Source organism: Chlamydomonas reinhardtii, chromosome 9, assembly GCF_000002595.2.
Source record: "Chlamydomonas reinhardtii strain CC-503 cw92 mt+ chromosome 9, whole genome shotgun sequence".
In the NCBI taxonomy this organism is placed as follows: domain Eukaryota; kingdom Viridiplantae; phylum Chlorophyta; class Chlorophyceae; order Chlamydomonadales; family Chlamydomonadaceae; genus Chlamydomonas; species Chlamydomonas reinhardtii.
The window spans coordinates 6005414-6021826 of NC_057012.1; the positions used below are offsets into that span (position 1 = coordinate 6005414).

At 65.3% G+C, this 16413-nt stretch overlaps 4 protein-coding genes across 4 annotated transcripts in view; 3 read left to right on the forward strand and 1 right to left on the reverse strand.

Moving 5' to 3' along the window:
• Positions 1-48: 48 nt before the first annotated feature.
• CHLRE_09g402997v5 (uncharacterized protein) lies at positions 49-4094 on the reverse strand. The gene is made up of 8 exons (XM_043066097.1): positions 3680-4094; positions 3424-3536; positions 2873-3000; positions 2632-2708; positions 2375-2459; positions 920-1937; positions 524-720; positions 49-262 (listed from the first exon to the last, which is right to left on the reverse strand). The coding sequence occupies exons 1-8, from the start codon at positions 4045-4047 to the stop codon at positions 179-181; spliced, it is 2070 nt and encodes a 689-aa protein (XP_042921439.1). The 5' UTR covers positions 4048-4094; the 3' UTR covers positions 49-178.
• Positions 4095-4172: 78 nt separating this feature from the next.
• On the forward strand, positions 4173-6393 carry CHLRE_09g403034v5 (uncharacterized protein). Its single transcript, XM_043066099.1, has 5 exons — positions 4173-4430; positions 4646-4780; positions 5035-5109; positions 5453-5531; positions 5730-6393. Exons 1-5 carry the CDS (start codon positions 4248-4250, stop codon positions 5864-5866), a joined length of 609 nt encoding a protein of 202 aa, XP_042921440.1. The 5' UTR covers positions 4173-4247; the 3' UTR covers positions 5867-6393.
• Positions 6394-6512: 119 nt separating this feature from the next.
• CHLRE_09g403071v5 (uncharacterized protein) lies at positions 6513-9149 on the forward strand. Its single transcript, XM_043066101.1, has 2 exons — positions 6513-7071; positions 7559-9149. Exons 1-2 carry the CDS (start codon positions 7033-7035, stop codon positions 7976-7978), a joined length of 459 nt encoding a protein of 152 aa, XP_042921441.1. The 5' UTR covers positions 6513-7032; the 3' UTR covers positions 7979-9149.
• Positions 9150-9672: 523 nt separating this feature from the next.
• The window catches only part of CHLRE_09g403108v5 (uncharacterized protein), an 11984-nt gene continuing 5243 nt past the window's right edge, over positions 9673-16413 (forward strand). Inside the window, exons 1-6 of the mRNA XM_043066102.1 lie at positions 9673-13499; positions 13782-13887; positions 14397-14475; positions 14773-14859; positions 15298-15455; positions 15760-16102. Of these exons, the coding sequence (XP_042921442.1) occupies positions 9974-13499; positions 13782-13887; positions 14397-14475; positions 14773-14859; positions 15298-15455; positions 15760-16102 (4299 nt within the window). The 5' untranslated portion in view covers positions 9673-9973. The remainder of the gene's footprint in view (positions 13500-13781; positions 13888-14396; positions 14476-14772; positions 14860-15297; positions 15456-15759; positions 16103-16413) is intronic.

The window sequence follows — 16413 nt, forward strand, 5'->3', positions numbered from 1 at the left end:
CAGGATGTGTGGGGGAGGGGGCACACGCACCCAGGCCCGCCAGGCGGCCCCATTCAACACCACGCCACACACAGCCACTCACCGCCCGAGCGCCACACACCGCACACGCACCGCACGGCCCAAGCGCCACACAACCAAACACACCCACACGCGGCGTCACCCCACCGGGGCCACCCACTCACTCGAACGCCGCCCGCACCACCGCGGGCGGCAGCACCGCGTCAGACAGCATGTGGCCGCCGCGCCCGTGCACCGCCAGACCCTGTGGGTGGGTGTGGGTGTGGAGGTATGAGTTTGTGTGGAGGAGTGTGTTTATATATGCGCTGCGTGCGGGCATTCGTGCGTACGCACACGCACGACCCCCCTGGGTACTCACGCGCCCTTTAAATTTTACAGCCACCCCCAGTATCCCGCCTGCCACCCCCAGCTGACACCAACGCCATCCAAAAGCCACGCCACGCCACGCACCGACATGCCACCCCGCTCTGCCCCACGCGCGCAAAGCACACCCGCACCCGCACACCTGCAGAAACACGCCAGGGCCCTGCGGCCACACCAGCAGCCCCGGCGCCGCCAGACCCGCCGCCGCCGCCGCCGCCAGCGCCGCCGGCCGCGCCTTGCCTGTTGCGGCAACCACCGTGACGCCGGCGGCGGCGGCGGCGCGGATGGCGGCGACGGAGGAGGGCAGGATGCGGCTGCGGCTGTCGAGGAGTGTGCCGTCTGCGCGGCGTGGGAAGTGTGGGGCGTTCAGGGGGCGTTCAGGGAACGTTGAGCTTTGTGATGTGTCTTCTGAAATTGACAAGAGGCACGGGCGGAGGGGGGCAGCAATGTCTCTGCATCTGCGTCTGCAGGAGACAGAGGCATCAGGGACTACAGCTTTTAGTCATGTCCACGCGCGGCAGTCCCAAGCGCTTCTCACCTAGGTCCAAAGCCACGATCGCAATGTCCCGGGTTCGTCGCCGCCTGCTACTGCCGTTGCTGCTGCTGCTGCTCGCTAGTGATGCGGCGGGCGACGCATCCGCAGCCGTGCTGGTGATGGTGGAGGTGGCAGTAGCAGCAGACGCCGCCTCCAAGCCGCCACCGCTGCTGCTGCTACTGCCAGTGCTCCCAGAGGGGGCCGTGGCAGTAGCAACCGCCAGGCCCCTGCTACTGCCGAAGCCGAATGCGCCGGCCTGCCGCGGCGCCAGGGAGGCGCCTGCCAAGCTGCTACTGCTGCTGCCCATGCTACAGCCGCGGACACCACTGCCGGTGCTACTGCTGCTGCTACAGCCGCACACCGCCGCCGCTGCAGCGGGGGCGTATGAAGTCGAGGTGCCAAAGGCGCGTGCGGCGCCGCCACGGCGCCCGCCGCCGCCGCCACCGCCGCCGCCGCGGCCACCACCGCCAACACCCTTTGACTTCGGCGGCGGCGGCGGCCCCGCAGCCCTACCACCACCAGCCTGCCCCTTGCTGCTACCTCCACCACCACCGCCGCCGCCGCTGCTACTGCCGCCACCGCGCTGCCCTTGCCCTGCCTTGGCAGCAGCCGCAGCCGCAGCACCCGCGCCGCCCTTGTCCTTACTCCCACCGCCGCCGCCACCGCCCCCTGCCGCCCCTCCCTGCTGCTTTCCTCCCCTGCTCCCCCCCTTCCTCTCCTTCTCCTCCGCCTCCTCCTCCCCACCCGCAATCTGCTGCCACAGCAGCCCCGCGCCGGGGCCCGCCGCAATGCCCCGCGAGCCGCGTGTCGCCGCCCCCTTGCCCTTGCGCTCGCCGCCGCCCTCCTCCTCCCCTGCCCTCTTCGCTGCCCCCGCCGCCTCCGCCTTTCCCTCCGCCCGCTCCCCCTGCTGCTGCTGCTCTTCCCGGGCCGCCGCCTCCTCTGCGGCGGTGATGAGTCCCGCGCCGCGCCAGCCCAGCTCCGACAGCACCGCCCGCTCCTCAGCAGCCATGGCCTCGTGCTCCTGTTTGTGCGCGTGCGTGTGTGTGTGAATGTGTTAAAAAACGAAACGAAAGTGTGTGAATGTGTGTGTGTGTGTGTTTGTTTTTACAATGACCAGCCAAGAATGGTAGACGGTAGGGGTACGTGGGTCGGTAGGTGCGGGTGCATGTGTGTTTGTGCGACAGCTCATTTACTGCCGCTCGGCTGTTGGGGTGCATGCCGCTGCCTGCCTGCCTGCCTTACCTCCGACTTCCAGAACACATTCCCCATCCCAACACTTTGCGCATACCACACACTCGCTCTACCTTTGTGCTTGACGAACTATGAGTCTACATTCACATATACGGCCCTCTCCATCGTGCATTATGAGCACCCACCCACCCACCGTGCCCATCCACCCACACACACACCCACATTACCCTCCCCCCCCCACACACACAGCTACATACACGCACGCACCTGCTCCCCCCTCTCGTGGTCCCACCCCGCCAGGTGCAACAAGCCGTGGACCAGCAGGATACGGCACTCGTCGTGCAGCGAGTGGCTGCGGGTGGGTGAGTGGGTGGGGTGAGGCAGGGTTTGTGTGTAAAGGGCCGCTTGCCCGTCTTGCATACCATAATCTTACAGCTTAAGGCTTGGGCATACAGGCAACTTCAACACCCCCCATCCTCCTCCGCTCACCCCCCTCTCTCTCACCCTCCCCTCCCCCTGCTCACCCCCTCTCCCGCGCCTGCCGCTCCGCCGTGTCTAGCGACACCACCAGGTCGCCCATCAGCTTGACCGGCAGGTGCACCTGTGTGGTTTTAATCGAGGGGCGTGTGTGTGTGGTGTGTTTTCGTTGGGCTCGGGCATACCACCACCAATACGCCCACTGGGACCTTAAACGAAACTGAAAAAACCTACCCCACCCGCCTCCCCCCACTTCTTAAAACAATCGTGAATGTAACCCCCACTTACGCGGTAGTCCAGCTCGTCGCCTAGCTCGAAGCTGAGCACATCGGTGGCGGCGTCCTTGCCGCGGTGCAGCGAGTTGAGGTGGCGGATGTGCGCGTCATCACACAGCACTAGACTCAGGCAGGCCACACCTGTGTGCGTGCGCGTGTGTGTGCGCAACGAGTGTGTCACAAGGAGTGTGTGGTGTAAGGAGCGCACCGGAAGGAAATACGCAGGACTGTGTGTGCAGGGTGGTTGTGTGCGCGTTGTGTTGTGCATAGATTGAGTGTGCGGAAGATGAACATCTAAACAGAGAGCACGACAAAACCCACTCGCTACACGCCCACACCCGCACCCGTGCCCGCGCCCGCATCCGCGCCCGCATTCGCACCCCTACACCCGCAACCGCACACCCGCACCTGCACCCACACACCCGCACACCCACACCTGCACCCGCACACCCGAACACTCGCACCTGCACACCCGCACCCACACCCGCACGTCTGGCTTGGGCCCCTCCCTGCCATCTGCCAGTCATGCCAACCATCATCATCACCACCACCCGAACCACTCACGCGGCATCTTCCAGCCCTCCGCCGCCTTCTGCTGCCCCTTGCGCTCCAACACCCGTCGCAGCGCCGCCGCCGTGTCCGCCTCCAACGCCTCTGCCACAGCATCCACACGCGACCTGTGGAGGCGTGTGTGCCCGGTGCGTGACGTTGGTTGCTTAATGATTGTGGGAGCGTAGAACGCGCCACCCACCCGCGTAGACCCGCACACGCCACTCCAAAAAACCCTTCTCCCCGCCCCCCACCCCAACATAAAACTCACGGCGACCTGGCCAGTGGGTTGCCCTCCACCAGTAGGTCCACCTTGGGCTTGGCGGTGCTGGGCGGCCCCTGCCGCTTCTTGCGTAAGGCCGCGAGCACGAAGCGGCGGGGCGGCTCGTAGACAAAGCGGATGCCGCCCTCCTCATCGTCGGGCGACGGGCCCGATGACTTGGGAGGGGGTGCGGGCGCGGCCGGCCCAGCGCTGGAGGAGGCTGAGGCGGAGCATGTTATTATTTGTTGTGGGAAGCTGGAGTTCCGCGGGCTGCCGAGAGAGAGGTGTTGTGGCCAAGGGCCGTGCGGGCGGCAGGCGAGGACTTTGGTGCGGGTGGTGAGCTGCCGCAGCCCGGACGGGCCTGCAAGCATCCGCATATTGTAGCAAATAGAATTGCTTGATGTGGGCAGCACTTCGAGTTTAGCGTGAAGACCTTGCATGCAAAGTCTAGTCACGATGCAATTGCGCGAAACTCCATGGCTATTGCTTATGCGCATAGTATCGTGAAAATAAGTTCTCTGCGTTATTTTGTGAACACGCTGATTAATCCACCTGCTCCGACACGCAATTCTGCAAAATGGCCAGTCGCATTCTGGGCAAGCTGCGCCCCAGCACCAGCGCTCTGTTTGTCTGCGACGTCCAGGAGAAGTTCCGGCCGCTCATCGCGGGCTTCCCCACCGTCATCGACACCACCAAGCGCATGGTACTGGGCGCTAAGTGCCTGGACATCCCGGTGCTGGTCACCGAGCAGTACCCCAAGGTGTGGGCTGCGCATAACACTGACGGGCCGTCCTGGATCATGCTGAGGCGTGTGAAACAGCCTGAGGGGAAGAGACTGGGCGGGGGCCGGGAAATGTGACACGCGTGTGCCATCGGGGCCGTCGAGGCCGTTAGTGGGCGTCTGCCTTCCGTCACCCTCCCCTCGACCAATCCCGCTCCCCGCCCCGTCCCCTCCCTACTCCGCTTCTACCTCAGGCCCTAGGATCCACGGTGTCAGAGGTGGCGGGTGTGCTGCCCCCAGGCACGCCACCCGCCTTCGCCAAAACCCTGTTCTCCATGCTCACACCCGAGGTCGACTCCTGGCTCAAGACCAAACCCGACGTCAAGCAGGCGCGTGGGACTCGGGGCCTCGCGGCATGGGTGCTCGGGGGACTCGCGTGGGTGTTCCGGGGGGGGAGATGAGGGCTCGGGGGGTGTCAGCACGCGTGTCATACACACCGTGCGGTGTGCAGGGAACGAGGTTGGCTGGCGTCACCCGCTTTCGTGAGTTTGCGTTGCTGCCTGTGTGCCCACCTCCGTACTCCGCGTGCCTACTCCCCGTGCCTACTCCCCGTGCCTGCTGCCCCCCTCCAACCCCCCTCCAGGTCATGCTTGTGGGCATCGAGGCGCACGTGTGTGTGTTCCAGACCTCCCTGGACCTCATCGAGCGGGGGTACGAGGTGGGTGGGTGGGAGTGTGGGTGGATGGGAGTGCGGGGAAGTGGGTGGTGTTGGCGAGAACAACCATGCGGCGACCATGTGCGGTCGATGCAGTCAGGGGCAGGGGCAGGGGCACCGGCGGGGGTGGGGGCAGGGCCAGGGGCTGGGGCAGGGGCAGGGGCATCTGCATGCGAATCTATTCGAATCGGCACGAAACCGCCGACTTCCAGCAAGCGCCCAACGCCCGAGCTGTCTCCTGTCCCCGCCTCCACGCGTACCTCCATGTCGCTCCTCCCCAACACCCGCCCTGCCCCGCCCTGCCCGCGCCCGCCCGCACCCGCCCTGCCCCGCCCTGCCCCAAAAGGTGCACCTGCTGACGGACGGCGTGTCGTCATCGCGCCCCCACCACCGCGCCGCCGCACTGCAGCGCATGGCGCAAGCGGGTGGGAACCCTGGCGAGGGGGGATGGAAGGGGGCGATGGAAGAGACCGTTGATATCTCGTAGACTGGTCGGGGCGGGCGGTTATGTGCCCGGGCCCATTACACACACGCTTGTTGCTTTCTACCCCAAACACTGCGTGCTCCCCCCTAAATCAATGATGCATGGCACCCGCCCCCTTTCCCCTGACCCCTGCCCCCAGGCGTGTTGTTCAGTACCAGTGAGATGGCGCTGTTCCAGCTGTGTGGGGACGCCAAGCACCCGCGCTTCAAGGAGGTCAGCGCGCTGGTGAAGGAGGGACAGGCGGCGGAGCCGTTCGCATTCACCGCCTCGCTCTGAGGGCTGAGGAGGGTGCTGGAGGACGGCGCTGGAGGAGGTGGGGGGCTGGGAGTGGAGGGCAGTTTAGGTTGACAGTTGTTTTGCGCAGGCAGCAAAAGACCGAGAGGGGGTGGATGTACTGATTGGTTGAGAGGGGAAGGGCATTCGTGGGGGGAGGGGCAGGCGGCACCAGGAGCTGCGATGCGTCATAATGGTTCTGCCGTGCCCCGTGGGCTGCTTTACCACAGCTGCATCTTGTGGGAAGGAGAACGAAAGAAGGGGTAAGATAGGATGAGCGATAGAGGATGAACGCGCTCGGATTTAGATGGAAGCTCCGGTATGACAGTGAGTTGGAGAGTGCGCCGCGTTGTGCAGCACCCGTTGTCTTGTTAAAGCCTGGCTTTTCAGTCGGGTCGTGCTGTGCGGCAGAGGTTGGGAAGGAGTGCGATGTGATAGGGTAAGGGCAGGGGTAAGGGGCAGGTTGGCGTACTCCCGTAATGTGCAGCGTATTCCCAGACCCCAACATGTATTTGTAACGTCAAGGCAAAATTGCGCGGCTGGTATACAGCGCCGGAGTTACTGTACCGAGATACCGCTGACTTGCTGGCAGGCTGTGAGGCTGGTAGTTTGCTGATGCGCATTCCTCACGCTCCGGCGTTGGGAAGGAGTGATACACAAGGGGAGGCGCAGGGTGAAGCTGTGGAGGGGCGCATTGTCCTGACGGCTATGATAACCGCATATTCAGCGCTATTACAAATAAGAAATTGAGGTTTGAACAGAATGCCTGTGAAGGCTCGACCGCAGCCGCAAGCTGTCACAATTATTTCAAATCAGCGCCTGACAGACAACGAAGCACGGCGGGCCCATCCGCGCGCCATTGGTGTATGTCCCGCCGTGGACTCAAACATACATAAGTTAAATTCATGTATTCAGGGGCATTATAGCTTCGCTTGCCTTCAACCACCATCGACCAGGAGTTGGTTGTGTAATAAACGCTTGTGCCTCCTCTTCTTTTAGCGCACTTATCATTGCGTTACTTTCCCTCACAATCGCTGTGAGCTGCACAGTTTAGCGAACCTCCTCGGCGTCATTGATCGGAGCAAAGAAGCTACATCATGGCAACTTCGCGCCGCTGCGGCGATCAGCTGCGATTGACGCCACGCATATGCTTGAGCTGGGCTGTCATGATGCTGGCGATGTTGGCAAGCAACACCGCGACGGCTATGGTGCGCTTTGGGGGAGCCGGCGAGGGGTAGATGTTCAGCAGGTCGTCCCCTCCGTCAACGCAACCTCAGCTGTCATTATGGATTACCTCTCTGAGGCACTGCAAAATCATGTCGGCATAAATGATCAATGTGCATTACCCGCTGCAACTGGCGCGCGGCCGCCCCCGGCCGTGGCTCTTATCCACCATGGCGCCCCCCGCGAGCGCGCCGCCCTGCACTGGGGCATGCCGGGGGCTTCAACTTGCTTGCACAGTCTCATACTGTTAGTCATTCAATTAGCGGTTTCCGCACCCTGTATTTGTGTCCGCCTGTGAAGCTGTGCCCGGGCACCAGGGCCCTTCCCTGGCACATCGTGCTTGCGCAACCCACCCGCTCAATCCCGCCCTTCCGCAAACTGCAAAGGCGTCAATGCAATTGCCCCGTCAGAACCTACTCTCACCCAACCCTTCATAACCACCCACACACTTCTCTCGCGCACTGGCTGCAGGTGGCGCCGCGGCGACTGCTCAGCCCAGCGGACGCTGCCCGTGCCCCTGCCGCCGCACCCACCCCTGCTTACGGCACGTACCCAGCCGTGCCTGTGGCCCCGCCCCCCGCCTACCCGGACACCCTGTTTCCCCCCTCGCCGTCCCCCGCTCCCGCCTACGGCACGTACGGCCCCTCCATGCAGCCGCCTCCCGCCGCGCCAGTGTACGGCGGACCGTACGGCGGGTACGGCAGCCCCGTGTCGCCTCCGCCCGCCATGAACCCCGAGTACGGCCATCCCGTCAGCCCGCCGCCTGCCGCATACGGCGCCTACGCCCAGCCGCCGCCGCCTACCGCGTACGGCATTTACACCCAGCAGCCGCCGGCCCCTGCGTACGGCCCTTACGGCCGGCAGCCGTCGGCCCCTGCGTACGGCAACTAAATCCAGTGCTGTTACAGTGGCGCGTTATTGGTCCCAGTATTATGTATGGTGCCTGGCCCTGCAAACGGTACGGTACGGTACCGGATACGACCCTACCTGCTAGCAACTAGACCATAGACCCTAGCCTTTGCGCCTTGACACTGAGTCGGACCAGGCACATCTCGCTGTAGCACGTGTGCCTCTAGACGCGGCACCTGGCGTGCTGGCGTTACCGTGTCACAGCTCAGAGCGATTGACGGGTTGGCATGCTGTGCCTCGCTCACGGATATGCTCGGGTGGCTGGCCGTGCCTCCCGGCCTCACAATGCCGGCTGCGCATTCGCATGCCGGATCCCAGTGTGGCATGCTGCCTGTTCCTCCGGCTGGTCACGTGGGGCCGCTATTGAATTCTGCATGTGCTGGCTGCATTAGGTATGGGTGGCGCTGGCTGCATTTAGTTGAGTGTAGGGGACCGGACTAAGAGCACCTCAATGACATTCATCCCCTTTTTACATTCGTTGATGGTAAGAAGAGCTTTTGCAGTGGATTGGGTTGACTTCATTGCTTGTGCTTGTGTGGATAGTACGTAGCGGGAGTGCTAGACTGACGAAGGCGCGCACACGTAGGACAGAGCAATGCGCACGAGTGTCCGAGGATTAGCAGCATGGAGGGATAGTGGGGAAGCATATTAAAGTGACGCGAGTGGAAGCACCTGAACATATTCAGCAGTTAGCATTGTGTGTAGCGCTTGACTGCGAACAAAGCGGGGCATGTGTGCGTGCATGTGTGTATGTCCTGTGTGTCTGTGTGTGGTTGTGTCTCCGGTGTGTGTGTGTGTGTGTGTGTGTGTGTGTGTGTGTGTGTGTGTGTGTGTGTGTGTGTGTTAAAGAGCACAAGGAAAACGTTGCGCAAAGACAGTGTATGCGATGCAGCAAAGCGACGTGTGTGTGTGTGTGTGTGTGTGTGTGTGTGTCTGGCGTGTCCTCAATCGTAGTAGTTGCCATCAATTGGCCCGTGCCCGTTCGTGGAGGGGCATGTGCAGCATATGTGCGTACGTGCCGGTATGCCAGGGGAGTGCTGCCGATGCTGCCCGCCGTCGCGGGGTCGGTGTGGGTGCATGCGTGGGCGTGCGTGGTACGTTGTGCACAGTTGCCTTGCCAAGACTGATGACTCTGCTGTAATTTCGTGTGCAGAGTCTGTTACGTCACCTGGCGGAAGGGGTGCTTGGATCGAATCGCGCAGCCTTGTGTGATGCTTGTGTCCCACCTACCCATCAGAGGCCAGCCTTCCATACATGGCAGTAGACAGTGCCTGGCCTCATCACCTAGGGGATTGGGGGTACGGGCTCACGCACGCGGACCTAGCGACTCCTGCAGTGCGTGTCTGCCGCCTCGCATGCGATGCTTACAGCTGCGCCCTGTGAGGACATTGAACGAGTGCACTTACTTGGGGGTGAGACCAGCCACACACGAAATGCTCCCGGCGGGACACGTAGCACGGTATAAGGCAAAGGTTCCTATGTGCACACCCAGTCCAAGCGGTGGGTGATAATCTGAGACGTGGCAGTGCAAGGCTGCAAGCGGCAGAAGGCCAGGGGGGCTGCAGACGGCTGCAGGGGAGTCTGGGAGGGTAGGGAGGCGGTCAGCGTGCGGGCATTCCATTCTGTGCTGCGAGAGCCAGAATGCGTACTAGGTTTCTTCCGTTATAAACAATACAGATATTATGGTTTGCTTATGAGAACTACTGTCTCGCGTGGACACTGCTTCCATCTTGTTTAGCTTTGCGACTACTCAACACCATGCCCTTCAGGATACCATGAAGGATACGCATTTATGAATCCGGTTTTGCCAAAGGATATTACAAGCGTCGCAGGTACCGCAGCTGCGGAATGGCCGCGGGCACTCTCGCTGACTCAACCCTCCTGCATTACACTTAACAACATGTAATGTTAGCATACAGCGCATGTCTTCTTGAGAGCCGTGGCTAGCTCCAGGCGTTGTCCCATTCCGCTGCGGGCATGCCGGCCCCGGTTTGGGTGCTCGACGCGGCTGCACCGGCGTCGGGTTCAGAGTCAGCTGATCAGCAGAAAAGCTCTGGCGAGCCGCCGTCGCCGTCGCGCCTGCGGCAGGGTGCGCTTAAGGGCTCCAGCCTGCTGCAGCTCGACCTGCATGGCCAGGGCCCCTCCTCGCAGGCGGCGGCACCCGCCGTGAGCGGCCCCGCGTCCCCCGCGACTGCGGCAGCGCAGTGGAAGCCGGCGAGCAGCTTCAAGTCCCTGGCTGGCCCCGAAGGCTTCGGCACCCCCGGCAGCCAGCAGCCACACCCAGGGCTGCTGCTCTCCCTGCTCTCCGCCGCCCGCGCCCCAGGGGCTGCGGCTGTAGCAGGCCGCACCTCGCCCCAGCACGCGGGTGCTGCAGCTACAGCTCCTGCTGCTGCTACTGCATCCCCCCCCACTGCCACTGCTGCCGGAGCCGGAGGCGGAGCCGGGCCCGGCAGGCGGGCAGCGGGCGCGGGCGCAGGCGCCAGCGCCACCTCCCCGCCGCGCATCGGCGCCGCTGCCGCGGCGGCCGCGCTCACAGGCCCACCCACAGCGCCCTTCTCCTACAGCCCACTGCTTCCGCCCCACCACCAGAACGGACAGTCCCGCAGCGGGGCCAGCGTTCCTGCCGGCAGCGGGGCCGGCACCAGCACCAGCCCTAGGATTGGCGCCGGCGCCGGCGCTAGGGCTGCTCAGAACGGGCAGAACGGGGGAGGAGGAGGGAGTTCAGCCGGGCTGCCGCCGTCCGCGCTGAGGGTGGCCGACGGCGGCGACGTGCGGAGAGGCAGTGGCGGCGGTGCTGGCGGTGCCGGCGGCTCTGCCGCCGGTGGCGGCGCCGCAGGGGCCCGCCAGACAGCGGCCGGGCGGTCGCATGGGCCGCTGCCGCCGGCGCCGCCGCCGGCCTACTACCTGTCATCCGGCGCTGCAGCGGGGGCGGCGGCGGCGACAGGGGTGCGCTACCCCAGCCCTCCGGTCACGGCATCCTCCGGCGGCAGCGGCGGCGCCGATGCGGACTCGGCGTTTGAGTACCTGGGTGCTTATGAGGAGGACGCGCCGAGTGGCGAGGACGAGGAGGCGGAGGAGGAGGCGGAGGGCGAGGAGGAGGCGGAGGGTGAGGAGGGGGAAGCCAGTAGCTCAGAGGGCGGGCAGGACAGCGATGCCGATGAGGAAGGGGAGGGAGAGGAGGAGGATGGGGAGGAGCAAGGAGGTGCAAAGCGGCTGGGACGTCACTGGCAGCAGCAGCAGCAGCAACAGCAGCAGCAGTTGCCGCAGCGGCCGCCGGCGCGGCAGCAGGTGCGGCCGGCGGCGCCGGCGGTTGGTTCGCGTCCAGGCGCGGCAGTAGGCACGGCGGCGGCCGGGAGCCGCTTGTCGGCACAGGCACAGGCTGTAGCAGCTGCCAAGGTGGCAGCCGCCGTCAACGCCGCCAGATCCGGCGGCGCGCCGCTGCGTGTGTTGCTGCAGACCTCGGTCTCCCCAACACTGCAGATGCAGCGCCCGCCCAGCGGTGGTGGCGGTGGTGGTGGAGGCGGTGGAGGCGGTCGCCAGCCGCCGCCGCTGCCGCCCAGCCTGCAGCAGCTGCAACTGCAGCACCAGCAGGCGCTGGCGGCGCTGGGCGCTGGATCTGGATTTGGATTCGGGCCGGGGTACGCGCCTGGTTCTGGGTTGGGACCTGGATCTGGATCCGGAGTGGGATCGGGCGCGGACAACCCGGTTCTGGCAGCCTACGCGGCGGCCACGGCGTTTCCGCCGCCTGCCCACCAGCCGCAGCAGCAGCAACAGCAACAGCAGCGTGGCGGGTACCACCCACCCTACTTCATCGCCCAGCAGCAGCAGCAGCAGCAGCAGCAGCAGCAACAACAATACCAACAACAACAGCAGCAGCACCAGCAGCACCCCCAGCAGCACCCCCAGCAGCAGCAGCACCTGGCGGTGATGCCCCTGTCGCTCACAAGCCCAGTCGGCAGCAAGCCCGGCACGCCGGTCGCATTCGGCGGCGGCCGCCGCAGCTCGCAGGGCCCGCTGGCGGTCCTGGTCAGCGCCGGCGGCGCCGCCGGCTCGGGTCTCACGGTCTCTTCGTTTGGGCCGGGCGCTCTGTCGGGGCTTGGCGTCATGGGGCTCGGCCAGCAACTCCAGTACCAGCAGCACCATCAGCACCAACCCCAGCACCAGCACCAGCACCAGCACCAGCACCACCAGCACAACGGTCATTACCACGCTGGCGGCGGTGGTGGCGGAGGCGTCAGTGGCTCACGGGAGGGATCGCTGCTGGACGCCTCATCACGGCCCGGCACCGGCGCCTCCGCCGCCTCCGCCGCCTACTGGTCTACAGGGGGCGAGTCTGCCGGCGGCGGCGGCGGAGGTGGAGGCGGCTACGGCAGCGGTTACGGCGGGGGTGTGGGCGGGCGCTATGAGGGAGGCGAGGGCGTCGGAAGTGGGCTGCAGTCCCGCTCCTCGGCTAGGGAGCGGCGCCCGTCCGGCAGTGGCATCGGCGGTGGCGGCGGCAGGCTGGGCGGTAGCGGCGGAGGCGGAGTGGCGGCGGAGCGGAGAGCCGCGAGTAACCCCCGCGACGCCGGCGCCCTCTCCGCCCGCGCCAGCCTTACCGGCACCGGCGGTGGCACCGGCGGCGCTGGCAGCGGCGGCGGGCGCAGCCTGAGCCGCTGCAGTAGCGCCGCCAGTACAAGCAGCCGTGGCCGTGGCGGCGCCGCTGGCACCGCCAGTGGCGGAGGCGGCGGCGCCGGAGGCGGAGGCAGCCGCTCAGTGCAGCAGACTGCTGCGCTGCTCGCGTCCCTGGGCCTGGGCTCTCCCACTGGCGCCTCCCACCCAGCCTCCGCTCGCCGCAAGGCCGGCGGCGCCGGCGCCGGCGTCAACTCCCACTCCGGCCCGCCCACGCCCTCCGCCGCCGGCGGCGGCGGCGGCGGCGCCAGCGGCGGGAGCAGCGGCTACGGGCCCGTGGCTCGTACTCGTGCCGCCACCGCCTCGGCGCGTGGCGCGGCGCGGCCGCTGCACCCGGCAGTGCTGCCGCTGCCGCGCGCGCCGGCGCCGCTCGCGGAGGCTGCGTCGGGCTCCTCCTTGTCCTCGCCCGGACCTCCGGCAGCCACCCCGGGCCGGGTGGTGGACGAGGTTCCCACGGACGCCAAGGGGCGGCCCTACCCCTACATCCTGCCGCCCGCCTTCCCAGGCACCTGCCCCACCGTCGCCTTCGCCCACCACTACAGCCACGGCGGCAGCGGCGCCGCAGGCGCCGCCTCCGGCGGCGCAGCCGCCGGCTCCGCCGCCGCTGCCGCTGCGGCGGCGCGGCACCAGGCGGCTGGCCTGCAGCCGCTGCTGAGCCCCACGCTGTACGTAAAGTACGGCGGGGTGGCCAACGGGCCGGTGCGGGCGGCGTTCCGGGAGGGCGGGCTGCGGCCCACGCGCAAGGGGCGGCGCTGGCTGGTGCAGTGGGGCGGCATCCTGGACGGCCCCGCCTTCGCCAAGCTGCACGCCTTCCAGCGCGTCAACCACTTCCCAGGTGGGGCCTGGAGGCTGCGACTTGCGGGTTAATGGGCAAGGGGGCAAGTTGAAGGTTGGAGGAGGCTGGGCTGGCAAGCCTTGTTGTGTGACTCCGTGTCCACCTCCTCCTCCTCCTGCTCCTTCGCCTGGCTCCCTCCTCTTGCGACCTCCCTCGGCCGCCTCCCTCCGCCGCCCTCAACCTCCCTCCTTGTGTTCTATTTTCACTCCGTCCTTCATGTCCCTTTTCATGTCCTATTCACGTCCGTTTTCATCGTTCTTTCACGTCATCCACCCCATGCAGGCACGTGGGAGCTGGGGCACAAGGGCCACCTGTACCGCAACGTGTACGCGGCGCGGCGCAGGTGCCGCAGCGGCCCGGCCGCCGAGGCCTTTGACATCGTGCCCAGGTGGGCGTGCGTGCGTGTGTGCGCGCGTGTGTGGTGGCAGAGGCATTATCATCGCGCGCGCTGCCCATGCATTGAACCTTCTTACCGTACTTGCGCGTGCACGCGTGTGCATGTGCTTCAGTGTTTTGGTATGTGGGGTCAGTGCTCTTCTAGGAGGCCGCCCGGGGAAGGTGTTGACACCGTGCGGGCAAAACACGGTGTGTCTGGTTGGGGCGGCGCTGGTGGGGTTGGCAGTGGCCGCAGTGGCCGCTGGTGCCCCTCAACCTACACCCGTGCTTTGACACATGTCTCCCCACTTGCACCCTCCCCACCTCCCCACCTCCCCACTGCGGACCCCCTCCCCACCACCTAACTGCCCCACCGTATCCACGCCTCCCCTCCCTTTCCTCCTACTGTCGATTGCCATTCCGTTGTCAAAGCATAGGCGACGCTCTCCTCCTCGCTCTCAGCATTGAGTTCGGTTCAGTTTTGGCTGGTATCTAAAACCCCTCCTCCCCCTCCCCCCCCAGGTTCTACATCATGCCACGCGACTATGACGAGTTCCGGCAGGACACAGAGCGCTTCCCGGACCGCCTCTACATCCAGAAGGTGTGAGGAGGGGAGAGAGAGTGTGTGTATGTGTGTGTCTGTATGTGTGTGTATGCGTGTGTTTATGTTTGTGTGTGTCGTGTGTTTATGTGTGTGTGTTAACCATTTCCAATGGGGCCGGTGTTGCTCCGTCTTTGATTGAACCCCAAACTCCCTCAACTGCCTGGCCCCCCCGCCTGTGAACCCCTGCCCCGAACTCCCCCACACGCGCCTCACCCACCTTCTTCTTTATCAATGATGAATGTAACCCGCCATTACCTCGCTCTCCTATGCCTCCCCGCCGGTACCCCACCGTAGCCCACCAACTCCTCCCGAGGCCGCGGCATCCGCATGGTCACCCGCCCAGAGTCCATCAGCCGCGACACAAAGGACACACTCATACAGGTGCGGATGAAAGGTGTTTGGGCATGTGTGTGTTTATGTATGTTTGCGCAGGGGCGTATGTCTTTGAGTGTTCCTCCAGGTGGGGTTCGTGTGTAACCTCTCACTCCTGTTCCTTAGTGTCTCAATTTGCTCCGTCTGGGTGAAAACAGCCCCACCCCCTCGCACTGCCCCTCCTCCCCATTCGCCTTCATCTAACGAGTGATGTCTGGAACCTCCCTCCCCCCCAATGCGTCGCGTGTGCCCGCTGTACCTCTGGACGTCGGCACTTCACTTCATATTTGATACACACCATCCCATGGATGGCTACCCCCCCTCCTCCCCTCCTCCTCCCCCCTCCCACCCCACTTCTCTGTACCAATCCTTGCAACCCCCTCCTCCCCCTCCTCCCCCTCCCCCTCCTCCCCCTCCCCCTCCTCCCCCTCCTCCTCCTCCCCGCAGCACTACGTGTCCAACCCGCTGCTGCTCCGCGGCTTCAAGTTCGACATGCGCGTGTACGTGGCGGCGGCGTGCCTGGACCCGCTGAGGCTGTACGTGTTCCCGGACGGACTGGCGCGATTGGCCACAGAGCCCTACAGCGCGGACCGGGCAGACCTCAGGTGGGGGGGGGTGATGTGTGTGTGGGGGTTACGTGTGATTTCAGGTGGGGGCTGTAAAAAACCAGCCCAAATTAAAAATGGCGATTTACCAGCCCAAACTCGTCCGCCGTGCCTCCTTAGCCCGCCTCCCCCGTACTCTTGACTCGAGCACTCGAATCTCCATGAACGGCATCACCCCCCTACACCCACCACCCAACTTCTCACCATCCACCCTTGGAAACTCGCCCACCCACCCCTACCATGTACTAGTTTTCTTAGCTAATCAGGAATGTAACCCCTCCCTGTGCCCTCGCCTGCATCACAGCAAGCGCTGCGTGCACCTCACGAATTACTCCGTGAACAAAAAGAGCGACAAGTTCGTCCAGGCAGGAGCCGGGGGCGCCGCCGGAGACGGCGCCGCCGCCGCCGCCGCCTCTTCCTCAAGCAAGGCTGGCCGTGCCAGCATGACCGCCGGCGGCGGCGGCGGTGGCGGCGGCGGCGGCAGCCGCCACCAGCAGCACGGCAGCGGCGGGTCGACGCCGCCGGACCCGCTGTCGGAGTGTGTGGGCAGCAAGTGGAGTCTGTCGGGGCTGCGGGCGTACCTGGAGGCGAGCGGCGTGGGGCCGGGCTGGGCGGCGGTGTGGCGGCAGGTGGGCGCGCGCCTGTGGGTGGGTGGGGGGGAGGGGGTGTAGATACCAGCCCTAACTAAACCAAACCCAATGCAATAGAGCGAGGAGGGGGGTGGTGGGGTTGGGGGAGTTGGGGGAGGGGTGGGGGAGGGGGCGGGGGTTACAATCATGTCCACCAAGCACGTTCTGCCACAGTGCGCATATCCTCGGGGTCCTGGCCTCCGACTCCCTCCTCCGCCCCCTCTGCTGTGTTGCCACCTTCATCTCCCCCAACCTGCTGTGTTGCCCGCTGTTCCCTGTGCCCGCTGCCCTTTCCTTGTACCACTGCCCTAACCTCGCTTACCCTTCCC